Source organism: Mustela erminea, chromosome 9 (assembly GCF_009829155.1).
Source record: "Mustela erminea isolate mMusErm1 chromosome 9, mMusErm1.Pri, whole genome shotgun sequence".
In the NCBI taxonomy this organism is placed as follows: domain Eukaryota; kingdom Metazoa; phylum Chordata; class Mammalia; order Carnivora; family Mustelidae; genus Mustela; species Mustela erminea.
In genome coordinates this window covers 68,529,207-68,549,829 of record NC_045622.1, presented here as the reverse complement: position 1 = coordinate 68,549,829, position 20,623 = coordinate 68,529,207, and the positions used below count along the sequence as shown (strand labels likewise).

General features: G+C 44.2%; 1 protein-coding gene across 1 annotated transcript in view; it reads right to left on the bottom strand.

Annotated features, from left to right (window-relative positions):
* The window catches only part of SPON1 (spondin 1), a 256,283-nt gene that overhangs the window by 108,304 nt on the left and 127,356 nt on the right, over positions 1–20,623 (bottom strand). Inside the window, exon 6 of the mRNA XM_032359337.1 lies at positions 3,525–3,673. Coding sequence (XP_032215228.1) covers positions 3,525–3,673 — 149 coding nt within the window. The remainder of the gene's footprint in view (positions 1–3,524; positions 3,674–20,623) is intronic.

The following is a 20,623-nucleotide window of genomic DNA, read 5'->3' as shown; positions in this document are numbered from 1 at the left end:
GAGGAAGAGGACTGGAGGCAGGGAGATCAGGAAACTGGTGCAGGAGATGAGGATGGCTTAGATGGGGCCGTGGGGATGGGGAAGTGAACTGGATGAATTTAGGACAGAAGCCGAGAGGTGGGGCAGGGGACAGAATCCAGGATGAGGGGCGCCTGGGTGGCTCAGTGGGTTAAGCCGCTGCCTTCGGCTCAGGTCATGATCTCAAGGTCCTGGGATGGAGTCCCACATCGGGCTCTCTGCTCAGCAGGGGGCCTGCTTCCCTTCCTCTCTCTCTGTGATCTCTTCCCTTCCTCTCTCCTACTGTGATCTCTCTCTGTCAAATAAATAAATAAAATTAAAAAAAAAAAAAAAGAATCCAGGATGATGCATACGTTTCCAGCATGACTAATGTGGTGAACAGGGTGCCATCTTGGGGCCACGTCTGGCAGAGAACCAGACACCTAGTACACACGCCAGAAGTGTGTGCTTGATAACATGCAATGGACTCAGTACAACATCTTCGTAACAGTGAGTACACACCTGCTCACTGTTAGTGCCTGGGGCTACCTACACATACGACCGCCATTCCCTACTGCCTCACCTGCCTTGGGTTGCCGGTTTGCGACTTATCAGTCTGCTCGAAGCTCCGTAGTTCTAATCCACACTCCCTGCTCCCCACCAGGACACCATCTCTCTGCAAAGACCTGGGCCTTGCGTCCTTCCCCGACCCTCTCTGACCACCAGTGTTTTGGCAATAACGTTACTGTGATTTTTTATTAATTTTCTTGGTTGTTTTGTAGTTATAGTAACAGTAAAATTTATACTCAATAATATTATTACAATTTTCCCCTACTAATGGGATTATTATTTTTGCTCATTTGTGTTTGAAAGCCATTAGCATAGGATTTACCTCCAACAATATCTACTGTGATTTTTAATGCCCTTGAAACTTGCCAGTGAGCGATAGGTCTATAATAAGAGAACGCGAGTAAGCATATAAATGTCTTTCTTGGGAAAAGAGGGCGTTTTTGTTTTTTTTTTCATTCTGTTGGACTCAGGTTCTTTGATAGAGAGATTGGTAGGATATAAGGCATTAAAGGCTGAGAACACTGTGTTAGTTTGTAGATGTGTTCAAACAAGTTCCCCGTTATTCAGAGGACACTTTTATATTCTAGGAGGATTCATATTCTTGCTGCTTTTTATGTTGTTCCTTACCTGACTTACAGAAAAATATAATAAATTCTGTGTTTGCAGGGAACAATATTGAGGACTCTGAAATGTCTGGAAGTGAAGGGATCTGGAAATCACTCTATCTGGCTGACTTTCCAAGGGGCTGGGGGGCTGGATGTACTGCTGGTGGAGCTCTGGAAATAGGGATTATCTCAGAAGCTGCTGAGAGGAGTTTCTGTGAGGCAGCTGTGGGGGCCAGGGAAGTGGATGGGCAGGGCTGGCTTCAAGGGCTGTGCCCAGCAGCCTCCCAGGGTCCCATGCTGTGAAATTCACAGTATCACCACCTTAGAATTCTTAAATCTTGAACAAGTGACCCCACTTTGCATGAAGCCCTGAAATTTATGTAGGTGGGGCCGTGTACAAGAGCGAGGCAGATTTGGGTTCAAGTTCTAGTATTCTCTAGCTATTGACTGTGCCTCACTTGCCTTATCTGTAAAATGGGGATAATACTATTGTCTTCTCAGACCAGACGTGAGAACTAAAAGTAGATACCTAGCACGAGGGGACCTGAAAGGCAGCGACACACCCTAAGATATGCTCCGTGGAATTTTAAATCCCTTGTGCAGTCCTCATCATTAGGTTTATAATTATGATTTAATATCAGGAATACTAGTCAGCTGGGAGAGGCAGACTGTGTGGCACAGAAGCTAATTCCATGGTTAGGAACACGCCAAGCAAAGAATATTTCCCAGAGGGGGACAATCTAAGGCTGGGGGTCCTATCCATCAGCTTCCAACCTTTGTGCTGCTATGACACATGATAAATAGGTTTTTTTGGCACAACTGGTCCCAGCTTCTCATGACTCATACATGATTCTCTTTTTCCCATAAGCCTCTCAAGAAAGACAACAAAGGAGACTGGCATTATTATCAAGATGCCCTTGACCTTGATCTAATTTATTTGCAAACTTTAGTATTTCAACTATTATTTGTAACAATTTTTCTTTCTTTACCATACCACACAATGGGACTCGATAAGCCAGTGTACCACCATCCTATGCTCAAGACCCAGGAACATGGACCCTCATGGTCCCCAACAAAGAACCCTCGCTCATGACAGGCTGGACAGACCAGCACCAAGCTCAAGCCCTCCATGGCTTCACAGATGTCTGTTTTGTGCTGATGCCTGAATGAGCGATGCCAGTCACAAGGTTTTAAATCATATTAAGAAGAAACATAAGCTAATTCTGGGGCATTTCTGGACTCGGGTCCAAAAGGATTCCTCAGGGGATTATAGAAGGAGTCAGGGTGACCTCTGTTGCCTTCAGTTTAAGGCCTGTGGGCAGCCTGGAGTCCCCATGGGTGACTTCAAAGGGAAGCACTGGGGGCCCCTCAGCTGTGCTTGCCCTCCTGTGCCGCTCAGGCTTGTGGGCACGTACACATTGTGACACCTGGGCCTGTGTCTCCAGGGCCTCCTGCAGTCTCGGATGTGGGACAGCCTGGTAGTGACCTGTGCTGTGAAATGACCACAGCCCAAGCGTGGTTTGCGCCTTGCTGAATCCCTCCTGAGCAAGCATGCAGGCAGTGTGCCCTGGCTGCCCACAGAGCTCTCTCAGGCCTGAAGGATTTCTGTGGGCGGCCACGGCTGAAGCTGGCCTGTCACCTCTCCGCAGTACGGCTGTGAATGGCACAGAAAAACTGCAGCTCTTCTTTCCAGATCCCTCCCCACCGCTTTCTAGTGCTTTCCATGGGGGGACGAAATAGCATGGTTAGTCACACAAATCAGAACGAACGATGGGCGATTCCTCCCTCATCTCTTCACTGGGATGCGTGTGGACCTACATGATGGCACACTTCCTGGACCCATGTCAGGTAGTGCACGGACGATGCTCCTGTGCCATCTGTAACTATTGTGACTAAGGACCGACACCTCAAGGCACGGTTACAGAACGCACGTGCTGATAAACAGTTTGTTTTCATGGTGATTTTGAATGGCGACTTTGGTTTAGACAACTTGGGTGTCACTCCCTTGACCCCGGCAAGGATCATAGCAAGAAAACTGAGAGCCAGCCACTCGACTCTCAGGAGACCAGAGATGTCGCAAGTCGCCCGCGCGGCCCCAGCAGCGGCTGTTAGCACAAATTGGGGAAGACACAAATCCAGTCAGGGAAAATCTGAGACCACAAGAGGGGCCTGTGTGTCTCTGTCCTCAACTCGACTTAATTTCCACCCCCTTCCGCCCCAAACTCAGCAAACAGATTTTGCTTCCTAGGGCGCCGATCTCCCCAAACACCGCACACCGTACTATAAACTTCTAGCCCCCAGAGATCTAACCGATACTTTGACTCCGTGTCATTCTGTGATTGTTTTTCTTACCTGTTGCCGAATTTCTTCTTCCATTTTCACGGGTGAGCCCAGTTCTGCAACCTGTTTGACACCTTCGCTGGCGTAGCCTCCGTACTCCCACAGCACGTAGTTCTTGGAGTGGGATCCACCAATGATTGCAGACCAGTGATTGGCCCGACCTGGGAAAGCCAATCAGGGGGCAGGGATCAGTGTGGCTGTGGCGAAAACACGAGCCCCTTAAATGCTGGGAAGAAAGTACAATTCAACCATTATTCCAACCGCGCTGGCTAAGCACCCACTTTTGCTAGGTCCTCTGCTACTCAGGGAGGAGTGAGACCATCTGTGGAAGCAAGAAGGTATTGGGAATCTGCAGACAGGACAGCTGATGCCTGAGTGAGACATGGAGGCAGCCCAGAACGATGACTTCTGTCTGGGAGGGTTTCAGAGAAGGACTTTGAAAGGCTGATCAGATTTGTAAGACAGGATGGAGAGAAGAGGCTATTTCTGGCAGACTCAGAAGCATTAAATAACACTGTGTGTTTGGGGAGCCATAAGCAATCTAGCATTGCTGTGTCACCCACTGTCAGGAGAGAGGTAGGAAGCCATGCCAGGGAGGTAGGAAGGAACCTGGTCACGGACGGCGCTGCTCTAAATGCTTCCAGAGTTCGGATGTCATTTGAAAGGGTCTGAAACCACTGAAGGTTCTGAGCAAGAGAATGGCATGATCATATTTGAATTTTAGATAAGCCATTCAGGCAGCAGTGTGAAGAATGCATTAAAGGGAGCAAGATGGGAGTGTAGGGCTGTGGCGGGAGAGCATGGAGCCAAGGGTAGAGGGAGTGGGTGGTGAGTAGGCCTGGGCCATTCTCAGAAATGAGCCCGGTTGACTTCGAGCTGGCTTTTCAGTGCCTTCCGGGATGAGGGGCAGGTGAGCTGGCCGTGTGAGAGGACGGGGGCAGGCAGTCTGGATATGTGGAAGGGACTGGTCCACGGTGGTCTGCTAAGGATCACCGGGGAGGAGGCCCATCTGGGGTGTAGGAGGGAACCAGAGAGTGCCGCAGGGGAGAACAGAACAAGATCTGGACAGGACCAAGACAAAACTAATGGAGGGGTTTTCAGAGTGCCAGGGGGAGGAAGGAGGGGAACAGAGAGTCAGAATCAGCACTGCGCTGAGTTTGCTTCTGCATGTGATGAGTACTGATACACGCACACACATGTGCACACACACATGCACATATACACATACATATAATACGTATACACACATATGATATATACATACATAGTACGTATACACACACACATATATATGTATTAATTACTGGCTAAGCAACATACAATTCATCATAACACCAGTTCAGCTCTCAGCCATTCTTGGTTGGCTAATAAAGGCGTGACTTAAAGAATGTTTTCGGGCACAGTACAGAGGAAAACTGGAACTGGGTGGACACAAGGGACACATAAGCTTACCACCCGGTGGCCTGCAGTGATCGAACTCTCTGCTCCACCCATCACAGAAGAAGGCCCTTCTGAACAGGACCTGGTCCTCATTTACATCGGCTCCCTGCTACTCCAGAGCCCTCTGCTGCAGGGGCACATCGAGAACTTGGGCACCAACCCCCACTCCCAACCTGCTGAGGGCAGCCATGCCCTTCCCCACCCCCCCACTGGCAGGCAGATGACATCACTAGGTCAGCCGGCCCAATCGCTTGCTCATTATTTCCCACACATCAGGGAAATGCAAATCCTGGGTTCATCCATCAGTTCTCTAGAGAAGACAGACGGATGTGCGGCCAGCTCTTCCCGCAGCTCACTCCTGAGTGAGTAGGCTGTCCTAGCTGTTGTCTAACCCAGGAGCACTGCTGGTGTAGGGGCAAGGGCTGGGAGCCACTCATGACCTTCGGTTCATGCTGTGAACACAGGGAGACCAGGTTTGGCATCTCTTGCTCCCTCTGCCTTGTTCCGCCGAAATGCCCCCTTTTCCCAGACCCATCCTACCCGCCATTCTGTACCTCCCGGGCTTAGCACATGCTGTTCCCTGTGGTTCTCTTCCTGCTAGGCTTGGCCAACTCTCATCCCTCCTTCATGATCTATTCAGAAGTCTCTACGGTCCCCACCAGACTGACTTGCCTCCTGTTTCCCCACAGCACAGATAATGTGTATGGTCCCTGCTGCAGGTCTGTCTCCCCACCAGACTGTCCCTGAGGACGCCTGTCTTCAGCGTCGTGTTCCCAGCACCCAACACTGTGTCTGATGCACTGGGAGTGCTTAGTGCATGTTTTCAAAAAATTTTCATCCAAACAATGAAAGGGAAAGGTAGGCAGTATATGTACTCGAAACATTTGGGAGCAGGCTTGCACAGATGTGATTCAATGTGATTAAATTCAAGTCTCAGCTCAGCAGAGTTCCTGACACCTACTGGGCTAACACACTCCGCTCACCTGCGTGCTGTTAAAAACAAACACTACCAACCAACAAAGAATGGCATTGGCCTTACAGCCGGCAGACAGGGATTCACACGCCAGAGCTGCCACTTTCTAGCTAGGTCAACTTGGTCAAATTCCAATTATTTTGCTCCCCTGAGTCTCAGCTCCCTCCTCTGTAATTCAAGGCTGATAATGCCTATCTTACCGACCTATTATAAGAATTAAATTCAATTTCTAAAAGCTGAGATAATATATGTGAAATCACTACTGGCACATAATAGACACTCAGTAATTACAGTTTCCTCCTTTCCTCGCTGTTAGGGAGGCTACAAAAACAAGTAAAACATGAAACCTGCCTTTTACTCAGTACAGAAGACAAGAAATCTACATACGGTGGGATAAGACAAGAGACTAGGAACGGGCACAATCCTAGGAAGCTGAGGGGATTGACCCAGCTGGGTCTTTCTGATTTATTCCCTCAGCTTCCATTTACTGTGTGCCAAGCACAGTGGCAGGTCCCGGACACTGACGGGAATTGGACAGGGGCTTATCCCCACAGTCTGGGGGCGGGGAAACAGATGGTTCCGCGGATTACTTACAATCCAGCACGGCCAGGGATATTATAGAAACAAGAACACAGAACAGCGGGGATGGAACAGCTCACTCCAAAACCCCCGAATCCAAAAAGTCCAAGTCCAAAGGCATGAATACAGAGAAGCAGTTGCCTCAAGAGTAGGTTCCGTCTTTGCGGTTTCTTACACTTAAAGAATACGTCATTGTCCACCTTTCTGATCAATTCAGTTGTTGATTTCCTACACCGGTCTTGCAAATTGCCACATTAATTCAAATTTCAACCCACTGAATGACATCAACCACATAATAGATATCTGACCGGCACTAGGCTAGGGGGAGGGACCAGACTCTATCCTGCCTGGGGGGGACAAGGCAGGAACCCAATCTGCAACATTAGGTAGGGCGATGACTTCAGGTGCGTGGCTTTGAAAACTTTAAAGAAATGTACAATGCAAAGTTCTCCATATTATTATGGACGGAAAGCATAATGGGAAGCCACAAAAGGAATCCAACTATGATGGAGGAGCAAGGAAACTTTCCCAGCGGAAGGAGACTCCCACGGGAAGCCCGGGAAGCCCGGGAACCCCGGCAGGACAGGAGAAGCAGGAATTCCAGTGATAACATAGATAAGAGGACTAAACACCAATTAGGTGTCAGGTGTAATGCTTTCCTGGACTAACCCTCACTACACCCTCATTTCATCTTTTTAGCTAAGAAAACTGAGACCCAGACATGTTGACAAAGCTGCCAAAGCTCACAGAGCTAGCAAGGGTCAAACTGGGGTTCGAACCCAGTCCGCCTGACCCTAGAGCACACGCTCTTGTCCCTATATCGCACTGAGAGGTCAGGAAGGAGAGGACACTGCTGGGGGAACTGGAGGGATTGAAGGCAAAAAGAGAAGATAAAAAAGAAAGTCAGGACTAGGTTGAGGAGAGTGCTGAGTGCCCACTGTGAGAGGGGAAGACATGATGGAAGTTTCCTTCAGGGAAGAATCATACGATAATAGTTCACATGCACTGAGCCCTTAGTAAGTGCCAGGCACTGTGCCAAGGACTGAACTACATTATTTCCTTAAGCACTCAGAAAAAGAGCTTCCTCTGACACAGAGGCTATCAGGCTTCCCATATTTCACAGGAGGAAACCCAGACTCAGAGAGGTTAAGTGAGTTAACCCAAGATCACAGAGTCAATGAGTGAGGACACTGGGATTCAAGGTCAAATCTGCCTGGGGCCAGAGCTACGCTCTCCATCACACCACATCCAGGCCACACCCAGTGGTGGGAAGGTAGAGGCCCAGGGTGAGGAGATCGGTCAACACTCCCTGCGTGAGTGGTATAGGGTTGGACTTAGGGCAGTGGGGAGGGAATGCAGACACAGGATCAGAGGTATGAGCCAGTAAGAGGGAAGCTTGGACAGACTGTGGGAGATAGTTTGGGAAAGCAGTTAGAGCTCTGGTGTTTGAATCAGATCATCGTATATTCTAGGCTCAATTCTGAAGCTCAATTCCAGATTGGACAAGTCAGTAATCACTCTCAAACTCAGTTTCTTCACCTGGATATTGACATGAGAGTGTAGTGAGGGTTACCCCAGGAAAGCATTACACCTGACACCTAATGTGTTATTCTGACGCTAAAGTCCATGAAGTCTTGAGTAGTGGCTGGAACACAAGGTGGGCTTCATAGATCTCAGCCAGCTCAGTTAAATATGAAGAGGATGGACAGGACAAATCCATACAAGCTTCTGGAAGACAAGGGAAGCAAAAAAGATCTGAGCAGGTGATCAGAGGGCAGTTTGGCTTAGAATGAGAGGGTAGAGGCGACAGAATGTCAGATGCAAGGACCTGAAGCTGAAAGAAACACCAGGAGGGAATCCTCTAACTGGGACTCAGCGGCCTGAGAATGAGTTGGCTCATCAGACCCAGTTAGCTGGGACACGGAGAAGTGCAACACTGGGCCCCAGCATCCTTCAGGAAGTAAGGCAGGAAGGAGAGGGAGAAACCACAGGTACTGGGAGGCCTGGAGAGAAAGAAACAACGTACATGCCTTGGTTTTCTTATATGGATGCTCAGGGGGGCTACGGCTGAGGTCCTTGGTGAAACACTAGGGCTTCAGCCTGGGGAGCAGGGGCAGAGAAACAAGACTACTGCCAACCTCTTTGGCTCCCAGGTAGGGCCAAAGCTCTTTGGCTTAGCATGCCTCTCTCTGGTTCCAGCAGTGTTCTAGTGGCCTATACATACCTGCGCCTAGATGTTTTTTCCCAATAGTTTAGAGGACGCAAAAATGAGACAGAGGCAGGTGGGAAGCTGGGAGGACGAAATGATTAGACATGTAAGTTTGAAATACTGATGGACAACCAGGTCTGAAAAGCCCTCCCTGGGAGACGTCCTGAATGTGTGTGTTGTAATCTCACTTCTGACACCTTTTCTGCTGTCATTGCTGGTGTTACGTTACCAGTGATGCCTAAATTTACAAGGATGCCCAAAAGGCCATTGCCAATGAAGGAGGTATGTGGCATGTAGACAGATTCTCTGAGGTTTTCTACCTATGGCAGGCATTTGGTGATAGCCCAGTTTTGCTGGCCTGCTTTGCCAGTGGCGGCCTTCCCCTGCCAACCTCAGTCCAGCAGAAAGTCACCCACGCATTTCCTTGACATAACATTCATGGCATTTCCCTGGAGAACGTCCTACAGCCTTGATGTCTAGACTGTGACAACCTGCCATTATCCAACCTCAGCCTCACCTACTGTATCTCAGCAAATCTTGATTTTTTCCTCTGGTTGGGTCTTTATGGATCTGCTATAGTTGCTGCATGGAAGCTTCTCCAGTCCCTAAGTCCTGCTGGCTGTCCTCCTTTTATATCTAAGAGGATAACTTGTCACTTAACTCTTCCGAGAAGACGCAGGTCAACCTATCCAGACTTATCCAGGCACCATGTGGCTAGTGACCAGCAGCAAAATGCCGTGGACCTGCCAGCTCTATTCATAAAAGTTGTCTTGGATCTCACTTCGCTCTTGCCCTTGCTGTTCTCACCCTAGGCTCACTTCCAGGATCTGCCTGGGTTTTGACGCTTTGGATTTGGCTGCAGGACTTGGCTCTTCTGGGTTTGCCCCTGGGTGCTACCCAGGACACAGCTTGTACTTGCCCTCTGGCTCCTCCTGCCCTTGGCTGCTTCAGGAGCTCACTCTGATCAAGCTATTCAGGTTTTCAAGATCCTGTCCCAGGATGGCCTCCTGGAAAAAACCCTGCATGGGGAGATCTGTCAGGTTGGCCAGAAATTCTTCTATTTTCTCTCTTTCTGCCTTCTTTACTCAGCTAGCCTTTCTTCTTTCTTTGAGGTCTTAAGAAAAGTGCCACTTTTCCATTTCAGGGAAAACACGTGCACTTAAAGAATTGATTGTATTCTCCTGCATTTCCTCTGAGGCTTCCAATAATAACATGCTATTCTTTTAATTCATTCACTAAATAAATGTTTACTAGGCATACTATCTATATGCTAGGTTAGAAATCAACAAGCCATAGCCCACTTTTTTTTTCCCCAATAAAATTGTATATTTCACATGTTAGTTATGTATTATTTATGACTTCTTTCCTGCTACAATGGCAGAGTTGAGTAGTCATAAGAGAGACTGCCTGGCCTGAAAACCCTAAAATATTTACTTTCTGGTCCTTTTAGAGAAATTTTGATAAAATCTGTGCTAGTCCATGGAGAGTCTGAGCTAAATTAGACTTGGTCCTGGTCCTTGAGATGTTCAGTCCAGAAGGTGGGATGAAGCGTATGGAGGAAAGGTCATAACAGGTAATTACAATGGAGTGTACATGATACAGCTTTCATAAAGGCAACACAGAGTAACATAAAAACACAAATGGGGGATATTCAACCCAGACTATATCAGAGAGAGCTTCCTGGAGGAGATGACAGCTGACCTACCTTCTGAAGGCTAAGTAGAAGATAACAAGGCAATTAGGGGGAAGGAGGAAGGTATTTGTTGTAGTAGGACCAGGATATGCAAAAGCAGAAAATAAGAGAAAACCAGAGGTACATGGAAAACTATAAGGCAGGTCAAGAAAGAAAGAAAGAGAGAGTATTTGTAAAGAAGGAATGATCAATGATGAAGCCAGTCAGCCAGGCAGATCAGAAAGGATATGAATTTCTTAATAAAAAGTTCTTATTTTACCTAGGAAAATATGATTGTTTTGTCTACAGCTTCCAAATTTATATGTGCTCACACAACCTCTGCTTCTCACACTGATGGACTACATGGTACTGGACTAGCCCTCTCAACATAAGGGATGGTAAAATTGGGTAAAATGTATGAAGCACCAATTTTCAGAAGTTAGAAAATAGATAGCAAAAACTATGACCCCTGAAAGAAGGGTAACAGAAGAGGTGAGGACCATGTTTGTCCCGGACATTTTCTGGTGTGCGGTATAGGAAGGTGGAACACAGCAGAGCATGACAATCTGGCCGAGCTGAGGAGGTAAAGACAGGACTTTAAGGGCACCGAGGTAGACAAGATTTCCTGGTAAGAATGCAAGAGAGGGAGATGCTGCATAAAGAAGGAACTTCAGAAACATGCATAGGAGTCCCTCTAAGTCTTTGACCAAACACCAAGGTGCACATGGGTAGGACAAAACTCCACAGGCTTGGGAAATACAGCTACTGGGGAGCTATGAGCTGAATGGAGATTGCCTAAGTCACACAATGCTGAAGATGTTGGGGTTCCAACCACCCATATTCGGGAGACCTTGCTGCCTATCCTGAGCATTCAACTGAGACCCTGGAAAAGGCACAATTTAGGAGAAAAATACTTTCACATTAGAGTAAAGACTAGTCTTGACTTAGCCTGACAAAGCTTTGGAAACAAGCCTTGAAAGTAAAACAAGCAGATATACCAGTAAATTAACCATCTGCCAGATGAAAACCCCAAACTCTGTAAAAAAAAGATAATAAATTCAGTTACTCATCAATGTCCATCAATCAAAAACTATTAACAAATGCAGAAGCAGGAAAATATGATCTATAACCATGAGAAAAAAAAGTCAAAAGAGAGAGTCCCTGAAATGATGGGTAGGTTGATATTACCATATAAGGACCTTAAAACACTACTATCAAGTTCAAGGACTTAAAGGAAGAGATGGACATAATGGGTGAACAGATGAAGACACTCATGAGAGAAAAAAAATTTTTTTTGAGAGAGAGAGAGAGAAAATGTGAGTTGGTGGGGGAGGGGAAGAAGGAGAGGGAGAATCTTTTTTTTTAAATTTTTAATTTTTTATAAACATATAATATATTTTTATCCCCAGGGGTACAGGTCTGTGAATTGCCAGGTTTACACACTTCACAGCACTCACCATAGCACATACCCTCCCCAAATGTCCATAACCCAACCACCTCTCCCTATCCCCCTCCCCCCCACAACCCTCAGTTTGTTTTGTGAGATTAAGAGTCACTTATGGTTTGTCTCCCTCCCAATCCCATATTGTTTCATTTATTCTTCTCCTACCCCCTTAACCCCCCAGGTTGCATCTCTACTTCCTCATATCAGGGAGATCATATGATAGTTGTCTTTCTCCACTTGACTTATATCGCTAAGCATGATACCCTCTAGTTCCATCCACGTCGTCACAAATGGCAAGATTTCATTTCTTTTGATGGCTGAATAGTATTCCATTGGAGAGGGAGAATCTTAAGCAGGTCCACACCCAGTGTAGAGCCTGATGTGTTTTTAAAAACCCAATGAAAAATCTAGAACTCAAAAATATAACATCTGTAATAGGATATGGCAAAGAAAATGGTCTATAAACTGAAAGACAGTGTAATAGAAATTTAAAATGAAGCACAGAGAAAAAAGATTAAAAAAATGAACAGGATTCTCATGAACTTTGGAACAACAGTAAGTTGTTTAATGTAAGATTTATGGAATCCTGGAAGGAGAGGATCAAGAGATTGAGTTATTAAAATATTTAAAGAAATAACACATGAAATTGCCCAAAACTTGATGAAAAATATTAACCTAAGGATCTATAAAGTCCAATAAACTGCAGACAGGATAAAAACAAAGAAAATTATACTTATGCACATCAAAAGCAATTAATGATGACTAGAGAAAAAGAAAATGTCTTAGAAGCAGCCAGAGCCCAAAAGAAACAAGACAATCAGAAAAACAAAAATAATAATGACTGCTGACTTCAAAACCAAGATAAACCAGAAGACAGGGAAGGAACACTCCTGAAGTTCTAAAAGAAATAAAAAACTGTCAACCTTGAATTCTATATCCTGCAAAAATATCCCTCAAAAATGAGGGTGAACTAAAACAGTTTTTTGATAAAGGCAAGCTGAGTGACTTTATTACCAGCATATCTGCTGGATGTGAAATATTAAAGGACTTCTGGATGAAGGGAAATGAAAACAGACATAAACTCAGATCTCCATAAAGGAAAAAAGAGTGCGAGAGATGGTAAATACATGCATACGCTCCGCCTTTCATCTCTTTTTCACTAAGGAGCTTCTCCCTTGCAGTAAAGAGGTTCAAATTTCCTCATGGTGAATGAAAAAAATTTTCCTGTCAATGCTCTCTTCCCACAAAGACTGTTTTTTGTCTTTCCTACACCTCTAGGCTTTTTGGGGGAGGTTAAGCTCACTGTTTCCACTTCCTCTCCTCAAATCCTTTTCTTAGATCCTTGCAACCTGATTCTGAGCTCCCACCTAAACTCATTTATGCCATCCAGTCTTTGAAACTTTAACTTTTGCTCCCCTCTATTTGCACAGTTGGACAATTGTGGGGGTCAATCAAGAGAACATTACTGTCTGCTTTATTTTCCTTTTAAAAATAAAAGCATATTTTAAATTCAATAAACGTCATCCTTTCAGATGTATCTTTCAGTGAGTTTTGACAAATGCCTGCAATCATGTCACAATCAAGATATAAAACAGCTTTACTACCGTAAAAAAATTGCTTTGTGCCTTTCTGTAGTCAACCCCATTCCTCCATCCCCAGCCCTTGACAGCCTCTGGTCTGTTTTTGGTCCCTACAGTTTTGGCTTTTCAAGAATATAGTATCAATAACTCATACAGTAGGTAGCCCTTTGAGTCTGGCTTCTTTAACTTAATATAATACATTTGACATTCATCCATGCTGTTATATTTATTGGTTTATCCTTGCCTCAAATGTCTCAAAAGAAAAAGGAGATTTTCTACTGGTTTAAGGTACTTCTTACGCTCCTGTTTCCACCACTTACTAAGCTGTGTGACCTTGAATAAGCAAGCTAAGTTTTTTAAGACTCAGTTTTCTCTTCTGTGAAACAGTAACAACAATGGTACCTACCTTCTAGGGTTGTAATGGGTGTCACAGAAGGACATCCATATAAAAATAGTATAGTTCCTGATACATAATAAACATTCAATAAATGTTTACTTTTAATATTGATATTCCATTTTCTCCAGGGAAGGTAGAGATTGGGAGCAAACTGGAGCATGCTCAGAGTCTATCCATTAGGGTAAGGCAAGGTCTTAGAGGATAGCTGGATTTTCTAAGTAGTCTAGTTAGCTGCAGTGGTCCCAGGGGCAGTCAGCGTTGGGAGGGGGCGGGTGTAGAAACCCACTGGGTGAGTGGAACAAATGGTGGGAGAATAGCAGCAGAATGAGTCAGGGGAACAGACAGAAGTTTCCAAAAGCAAGCAGCAGAGCCTCTGACACAAGCTTATAGTCAGCGTTCAGGTTCTATTTTCTGGAGTCAGGTCTGTTTTCTGGAGGCTGACAAGGAAACAGTGGCAGGTGTGAGAACACAACTCCTACTGTCAGTGAGTGTCCACCTCAAGTGTACTGTGCTTTTTTCCATTTACGGCCTCAAGGCCTCCTCTGGAGCTTTGAAAGCCCACTTGGCCAGCAAGCAAGCACCTGGAGTATAGGGAATTAAGTGTTCCTGGAGACAATCTTAGCCTATGGAGGGGTGGGTGCTAGTGGACAATTCTGGAAGACACTCTGTACGCCTTCCAGAGGTATACTGATGCCAATGACCTCAAAATACACTCAAGTTGCTTCTTCCTTTTTCCTTGTCATTCTGCCCCAGTCCCTTCACTCCTGTTTCCTGGACCACCTTCTACATAAACCACCTGCACCCAAGTCCTTTCCTGAGGCTCTGCTTTTGGGAAAATTCAACATAGCTCATTCAACCAAGATCATGCATACGGGCCCAGAAATCCATAAAATCATAGTCTGGAGATTAAGCAAGAGCCATCTGGGGCTACCCTTCCTGTTTCTGGAAGCAGAGTAATCTTATAGAATATAAATGATCCTTCAGCACCCCTTCCCCCAAAGCTGTGGATGTTGATTCTATTGTTCCTGTCATCATAATTGTTGCCTGTTATCACAACAGATATCATCATCACTACAATCATTACCATTTATTGAGCACATACCCTGCAACAGGCACTCCATAGGCATTAGGTAACCCTTCCATTCTCACAATGGTCCTCCTAGGTGGGTCAGTTACCATCCCCATGTTACAGAGGATGTAACTGAGCTGCAAGTAAGTGGCAGAGCTGAAATTCTCATCAGGTCTGTCAAACTTAAGGCCATGTCCCTTCTACTCCAATGGAGTAGAAAGCCTAAGTCAAGTCCAGATTTAGGTAGGAGGTCATTCTGATGTCACCAGAATATCATGGCTATCACCAGAATCAGCTCTTGGGGTGGGGATGCCAGGGGATAAGTAGGGTGGTCCCTGTCCAATGTTCCAGACAACAAAGAAAGTAGTGACTCTCGATGTTTACGAATTTCCGCCTTTTTGGATACTCAGTCTTCCCAGCCCAGTTTTTCTGAACTTCTGAACTCCTGGTCTATTTGGCTATCTCTAAAATCTAGCCAGTTATCTGATTCTCACCTCAGAGGCAAAAAACATTATCTGAGAGCACCTCCAAACCCATCCCTGTTGCTACTCTAGAGGCTAGTTATAGGTTTACTGTGTACTGAAAAATAGCATCACAGTTATATTTTTAGAAAGAGAAACTTTATTTAAAAGTATCCTTCCAGGGGCGCCTGGGTGGCTCAGTGGATTAAGCCGCTGCCTTCGGCTCAGGTCATGATCTCAGTGTCCTGGGATCGAGCCCCGCATCGGGCTCTTTGCTCAGCAGGGAGCCTGCTTCTCTCTCTCTCTCTCTCTCTCTCTCTGTCTGACTCTCTGCTACTTGTGATCTCTCTCTCTCTGTCAAATAAATAAATAAAATCTTTAAAAAAAAAAAAAAAAGTATCCTTCCAAGCTGACTTTTCTACATAAATACTGTTCTATATGGGAGAGAGGCCATATTTCTAGACAACTTCCAAATGTTTAATACACCATTAATACCCAAGTTTGAAGCCTTAGGGAAGGAACCATAGTACTTTGGATGATAAATTCCAGCAATGTTTATCTAATTTAAAAAAATCTAGGAGCTCGTGTTGAAAAACTTAGCAGGAACAGTAAATAATGGCTTTGTGTTTTAGAATTCAACAAAAAGAATGGACTTCTCTCCTCCCCATTAGTTCATTTGCAGGTTTGAATCTTAACTGCTAGCTAAACTCCATAAATAAGTCAGCCAATGCTGTTATGTATTTAAAAGTTTTTACGCAGTAGATAGAAGAGGTAGTGAGAAATAGGAACTCCTGTACCGGTACCAGGTGCTTTTGTATGTTATTGTCCAATCTACTTTTCTTTTCTTTTTTTTTAATATTTTTATTTATTTATTTGACAGACAGAGATCATTAGCAGGCAGAGAGAGAGAGGGGTGTAAGCAAGCTCCCTGCTGTGCAGAGAGCCCGATGCGGGGCTCGATTCCAGGACCCTGGGATCATGACCTGAGCCGAAGGCAGAGGCCCTAACCCACTGAGCCACCCAGGCGCCCCTCCAATCTACTTTTCAATCCCATTTCATTGATGAGGAAAACAGGCTCCAAGAAGATCTGTAACTTGTCAGTGAACACATTGTCAGTGAGTGGTTGAACCAGCATTTGGCTCGTGATTGCTTTGTCTCTGGGGAGGATTTTTTGCTCTGCCAGTGAGAGAGAAGATAGAGGACGTAGGGGGAAGTTTGTTAAGCTAATAATAGAAGCAAAGCCTATTGAAGCACGTCTATATATAGGATAAAAGGGGAGTCAGGCTGGGGTAAAAAATTCTACCTCAGAATTGAAGGGGGAGTGAAGAAAGAAACCCAGTATCTTTTGTGACCGAAGATATAGAAATCTCAAACAAAATATTAACAAACCCTCTATCTGGTTAAGCCATATCACAACCATGCAGAGTTTATTCCAAGAATACAAGAGTGGTTTAACAATCAAAATTCAATCAATATGATTTATCACATTAACAGAAAAAAGGAAAAATAATATGTATATCTTCATAGATACAGAATAAGTATTTGATTGTATTCAATACCCATTCATGATTAAAAAAAAATACTTAGCAAACTAAGAATACAATGGAAATTTCCTTACATGACAAAAAAAATCTATAAAAAACCATAAAAAAATCATTCTTAAAATGAGATATTAAAAGCTTTCCCCTTAAGATTGGGAAGAAGGCAAGAATGCCCACTATTACTAGCTTTTAGCCAGGGAAACAAGGCAATAAAGAGAAATAGAAGGCATAAGGATTGGAAGGGTATTGTTGGCAGAAGATATAATGATGTATGTAAAAATTCCAAAATAATTTATATATAGGGGCACCCGGGTGGCTCAGTTAGTTAAGCATCTGCCTTCTGCTCCGGTCATGATGCTGCAGTCCCAGGATCAAGCTCCACATCAGGCTCCCTGCTTAGTGGGGAGCCTCCTTATCCCTCTGCCCTTTATCCTGCTTGTGCTTCCTCTCTCTTGCCCTTTCTCTCTCAAAGAAATAAATTAAATCTTTAAAAACAAAAACCAAAATAATTTATAAATAAACTAATATAACTAATACATCCATTTAACAAGGTCTCTGAATATTAAGTCAATATGAAAGAATCAATATCATTTCTACATACCAGTGACAAAAAATGAAATTTTAAAATGCTATTACTTGCTAAGTATGAAATATATAGTATCTAGGAATAAATCCAGTGAAAAATGAATGAAGATTTCTTCTCCACAGAAATCCATAAAACATTATTGAGTGAAAAGAGAGTAAACCTAAATAAATGGAGTGATAGAAGATACTTGTTGATTAGAAGAGTCAATAATGTAAAGTTGTCAAATCTCCCCTACTTTGTTTGTAAGTTCAACATAATCTCAGTAAAAATACTAGTGGGTTTTTTAAAAATGAAAATTGAGATCATGATATTAAAATTTATGCAGAAATGTAAAGGACTAAGAAGGGTCAAAATAATCTTGAAGAAGAATAGAGAACTAATGTTCCCAGATTTGAAGAATAGACAAATAGACTAATGAAACAGATGACAAAATACGGAGTCCAGAAATAGACCCACAGACATAGAGTCACTTAATACACAACAAAGGCAACACTAATGTAGAAGGGAAAGGATAGGCATCCCAATAAATGATTCTAGCAAACAAAAACAAAACCAAAACTATCTTGACCATACACCATACATGATTTCAACTACAGATCAAGTCAGCACCTAGATATTGAGGGTAGAAGCAATAAAACTTTTAGAAGCCAATATAGAACAAATTCTTTATAACTGTGGGGGAAGCACAGATTTCTTAAAAGAGATACAAAAAGGGCGCCTGGGTGGCTCATTGGGTTGGGCCGCTGCCTTCGGCTCGGGTCGTGGTCTCAGGGTCCTGGGATCGAGTCCTGCATCGAGCTCTCTGCTCAGCAGGGAGCCTGCTTCTCTCTCTCTCTCTCTCTGCCTCCCTCTCTGTCTACTTGTGATCTCTGTCTGTCAAATAAACAAATAAAATCTAAAAAAAAAAAAGAGAGAGATACAAAAAGTGCTAACCATGAAGAAAAAAGATCATTTGGCTTATGTTCAAATTAAAACATTCTCTTCATCAGAAGAGTGACAGGGCAAACCACAGAACAGGAGAAGATATTTGGAATACATGTAGTTGACTAAAGACTCATATTTAGAATATAAAAAGAACTGCTACAAGAAAAAGGCAGACAACTCCATAGAAACAATGGTCAAAGGACTGATAGGCACTTTAGATTTATCCAAATGACCAATTACAACATGCTAGTCAAAACCAAAGAAATTCAAATTACAATCACTATGTGATACGACGGCACACATACCAGGTAGCTAAAATGAAAAGATCAACAATATCAAGTGTTGGCAAGATGTAGATGCCCAGATTTCTCTAGCTGTGGAAAACTGTTTAACAATCTCTGCTACAACTGGGCTACATATCTAATGACCCAGCAATTCTGCTCCTAGTAGATGAAGAACAGAAACACATACATGTATTTAGCAGAACGCATGCACATGAATGTTTGGACAGCACTATTCAAAATAACTCCATGTTGGAAACAACCCCAATGTTCATCCATTATAGGATGGAAGAAATAAACGTGGTATATTCGTGTGGTGAAACATTATATAGTTATGAAAAAGAACAAGCCAAAATTATGCATTGTCACATGGATGAATTTCACAAACAATAAAGCTGAACAGAAGAAGCCAAACACGAAAGAGTGCATGCTATGAAATTCCAGTTATAAAAAGTTTAAAAACAGGCAAACTGGACCTATGATAGAAGTCAAGATGGTGGCTGCCCTTTGTAGGGGAGCACTCACTGGAAGGGACAAAAGGAGGCTTCTGGAGTTGCTAACATGCATGTGTTCAAATGATGGGAAATTGTGGGCTGTACGCTTAGGATGTACCCTCTTTTCTGTATGTATGTATGTATGTATGTATGTATGCTTCTATTAAAAGTTCACTTTTAAAAAGGAGAATGTGAAGGTAGAAGCAGTGTTAGCTTTCTTTCCTGGTCTCTAAAGGTGCGCTTTGGTCTACCCTAGGCTTGAGCCACATTGTATTGGAATGAAAAATTTAATCTCGCGTAATGGGAGTGGTGATAGGGAAATGACAGGGACTAGCTGTGAGCTTGTAAGAGGTAGAGGTGGGAACTCAAAGCTTACCTCAGAACATTTTAAGAATCAGAGGTCAGGTGCTCTGGGCAGGAGCTCAGCCTGCATGGAGCCATTAGCCAAGAACTGCAAAGCTGGTATCTTTATTTTGGGATTTGACCTGTCAGGGAGGCAGCTTGGTAGAAAGGGAGCTTTTTTCCTCTTAATTCAATAAATACTCACTGGTCATGTGTTATGCTCTGAATCCTGGGTCCTGGGGATTCTAAGCCAAACCAGACTAGAGTCCTGCCCTGTCTTAGGATATTAGGGGGATCAAACATGTGAACAGGCAATTGCAACGCAGCATGGAAGGTGACACGATAGGATAACCACGAGGCTAGAGCAGGAAAGGGACAGCTGCTAATCCAGACTGGGAAATTGGAAAAGTCCCTCCAAGGCAGTGGGGTTTAAGCTGAGAGCAAAAGAACAAGGAAGGGGCTGGATGAAATGTTGCAAACACAAAAAATGGCCAGTGCAAAGGCCCAGAGGTCACAGTAAGCAGAGTGCAGTCCGAGAAGATAAGATGGGTGTGAGGCCAAAAAAAAAAACCAGTTACAGAGGAGCAAGAGATTAGGCTGGTTAAGTCTCAGTAAATTTAACGCTGCTGAAAAATTAGTCTTTTTTTTTTTAACATTTTATTTATTTATTTGACAGAAAGAGACAAAGTGGGAGAGGGAACACAAGCAGGGGGAATGGGAGAGGGAGAAGCAGGTTTCCTGCTAAGCAGGGAACCCGATGTGGTGCTTGATCCCAGGACCCTGGGATCATGACCTAAAGCTGAAGGCAGACACTTAATCACTGAGCCACCCAGGCACCCCAAAGAATTAGCCTTTTAACCCAGGCTCATGTAATGAAATCCTGGATTACCCTCTCCCGAGGCATGTGACCTTGGTCAAGTCTCTTCTGCTTTGGTAGTATCAGAACTTTCTTAGTTTTGCCTTGAGAGGTAGCTTCCCTTCCAATGTTTTTAAAAATATATAAAAAGGTGACTTATTTTTTTAAAGCCCTGCACATAGTAGGTAAAGTAGGAGCGTTGGTTGAAAGATGGGTGTCCGGTTGGCAGCTTGCTGGGTGTCCAGTGTTCTATAGCAAAGGAG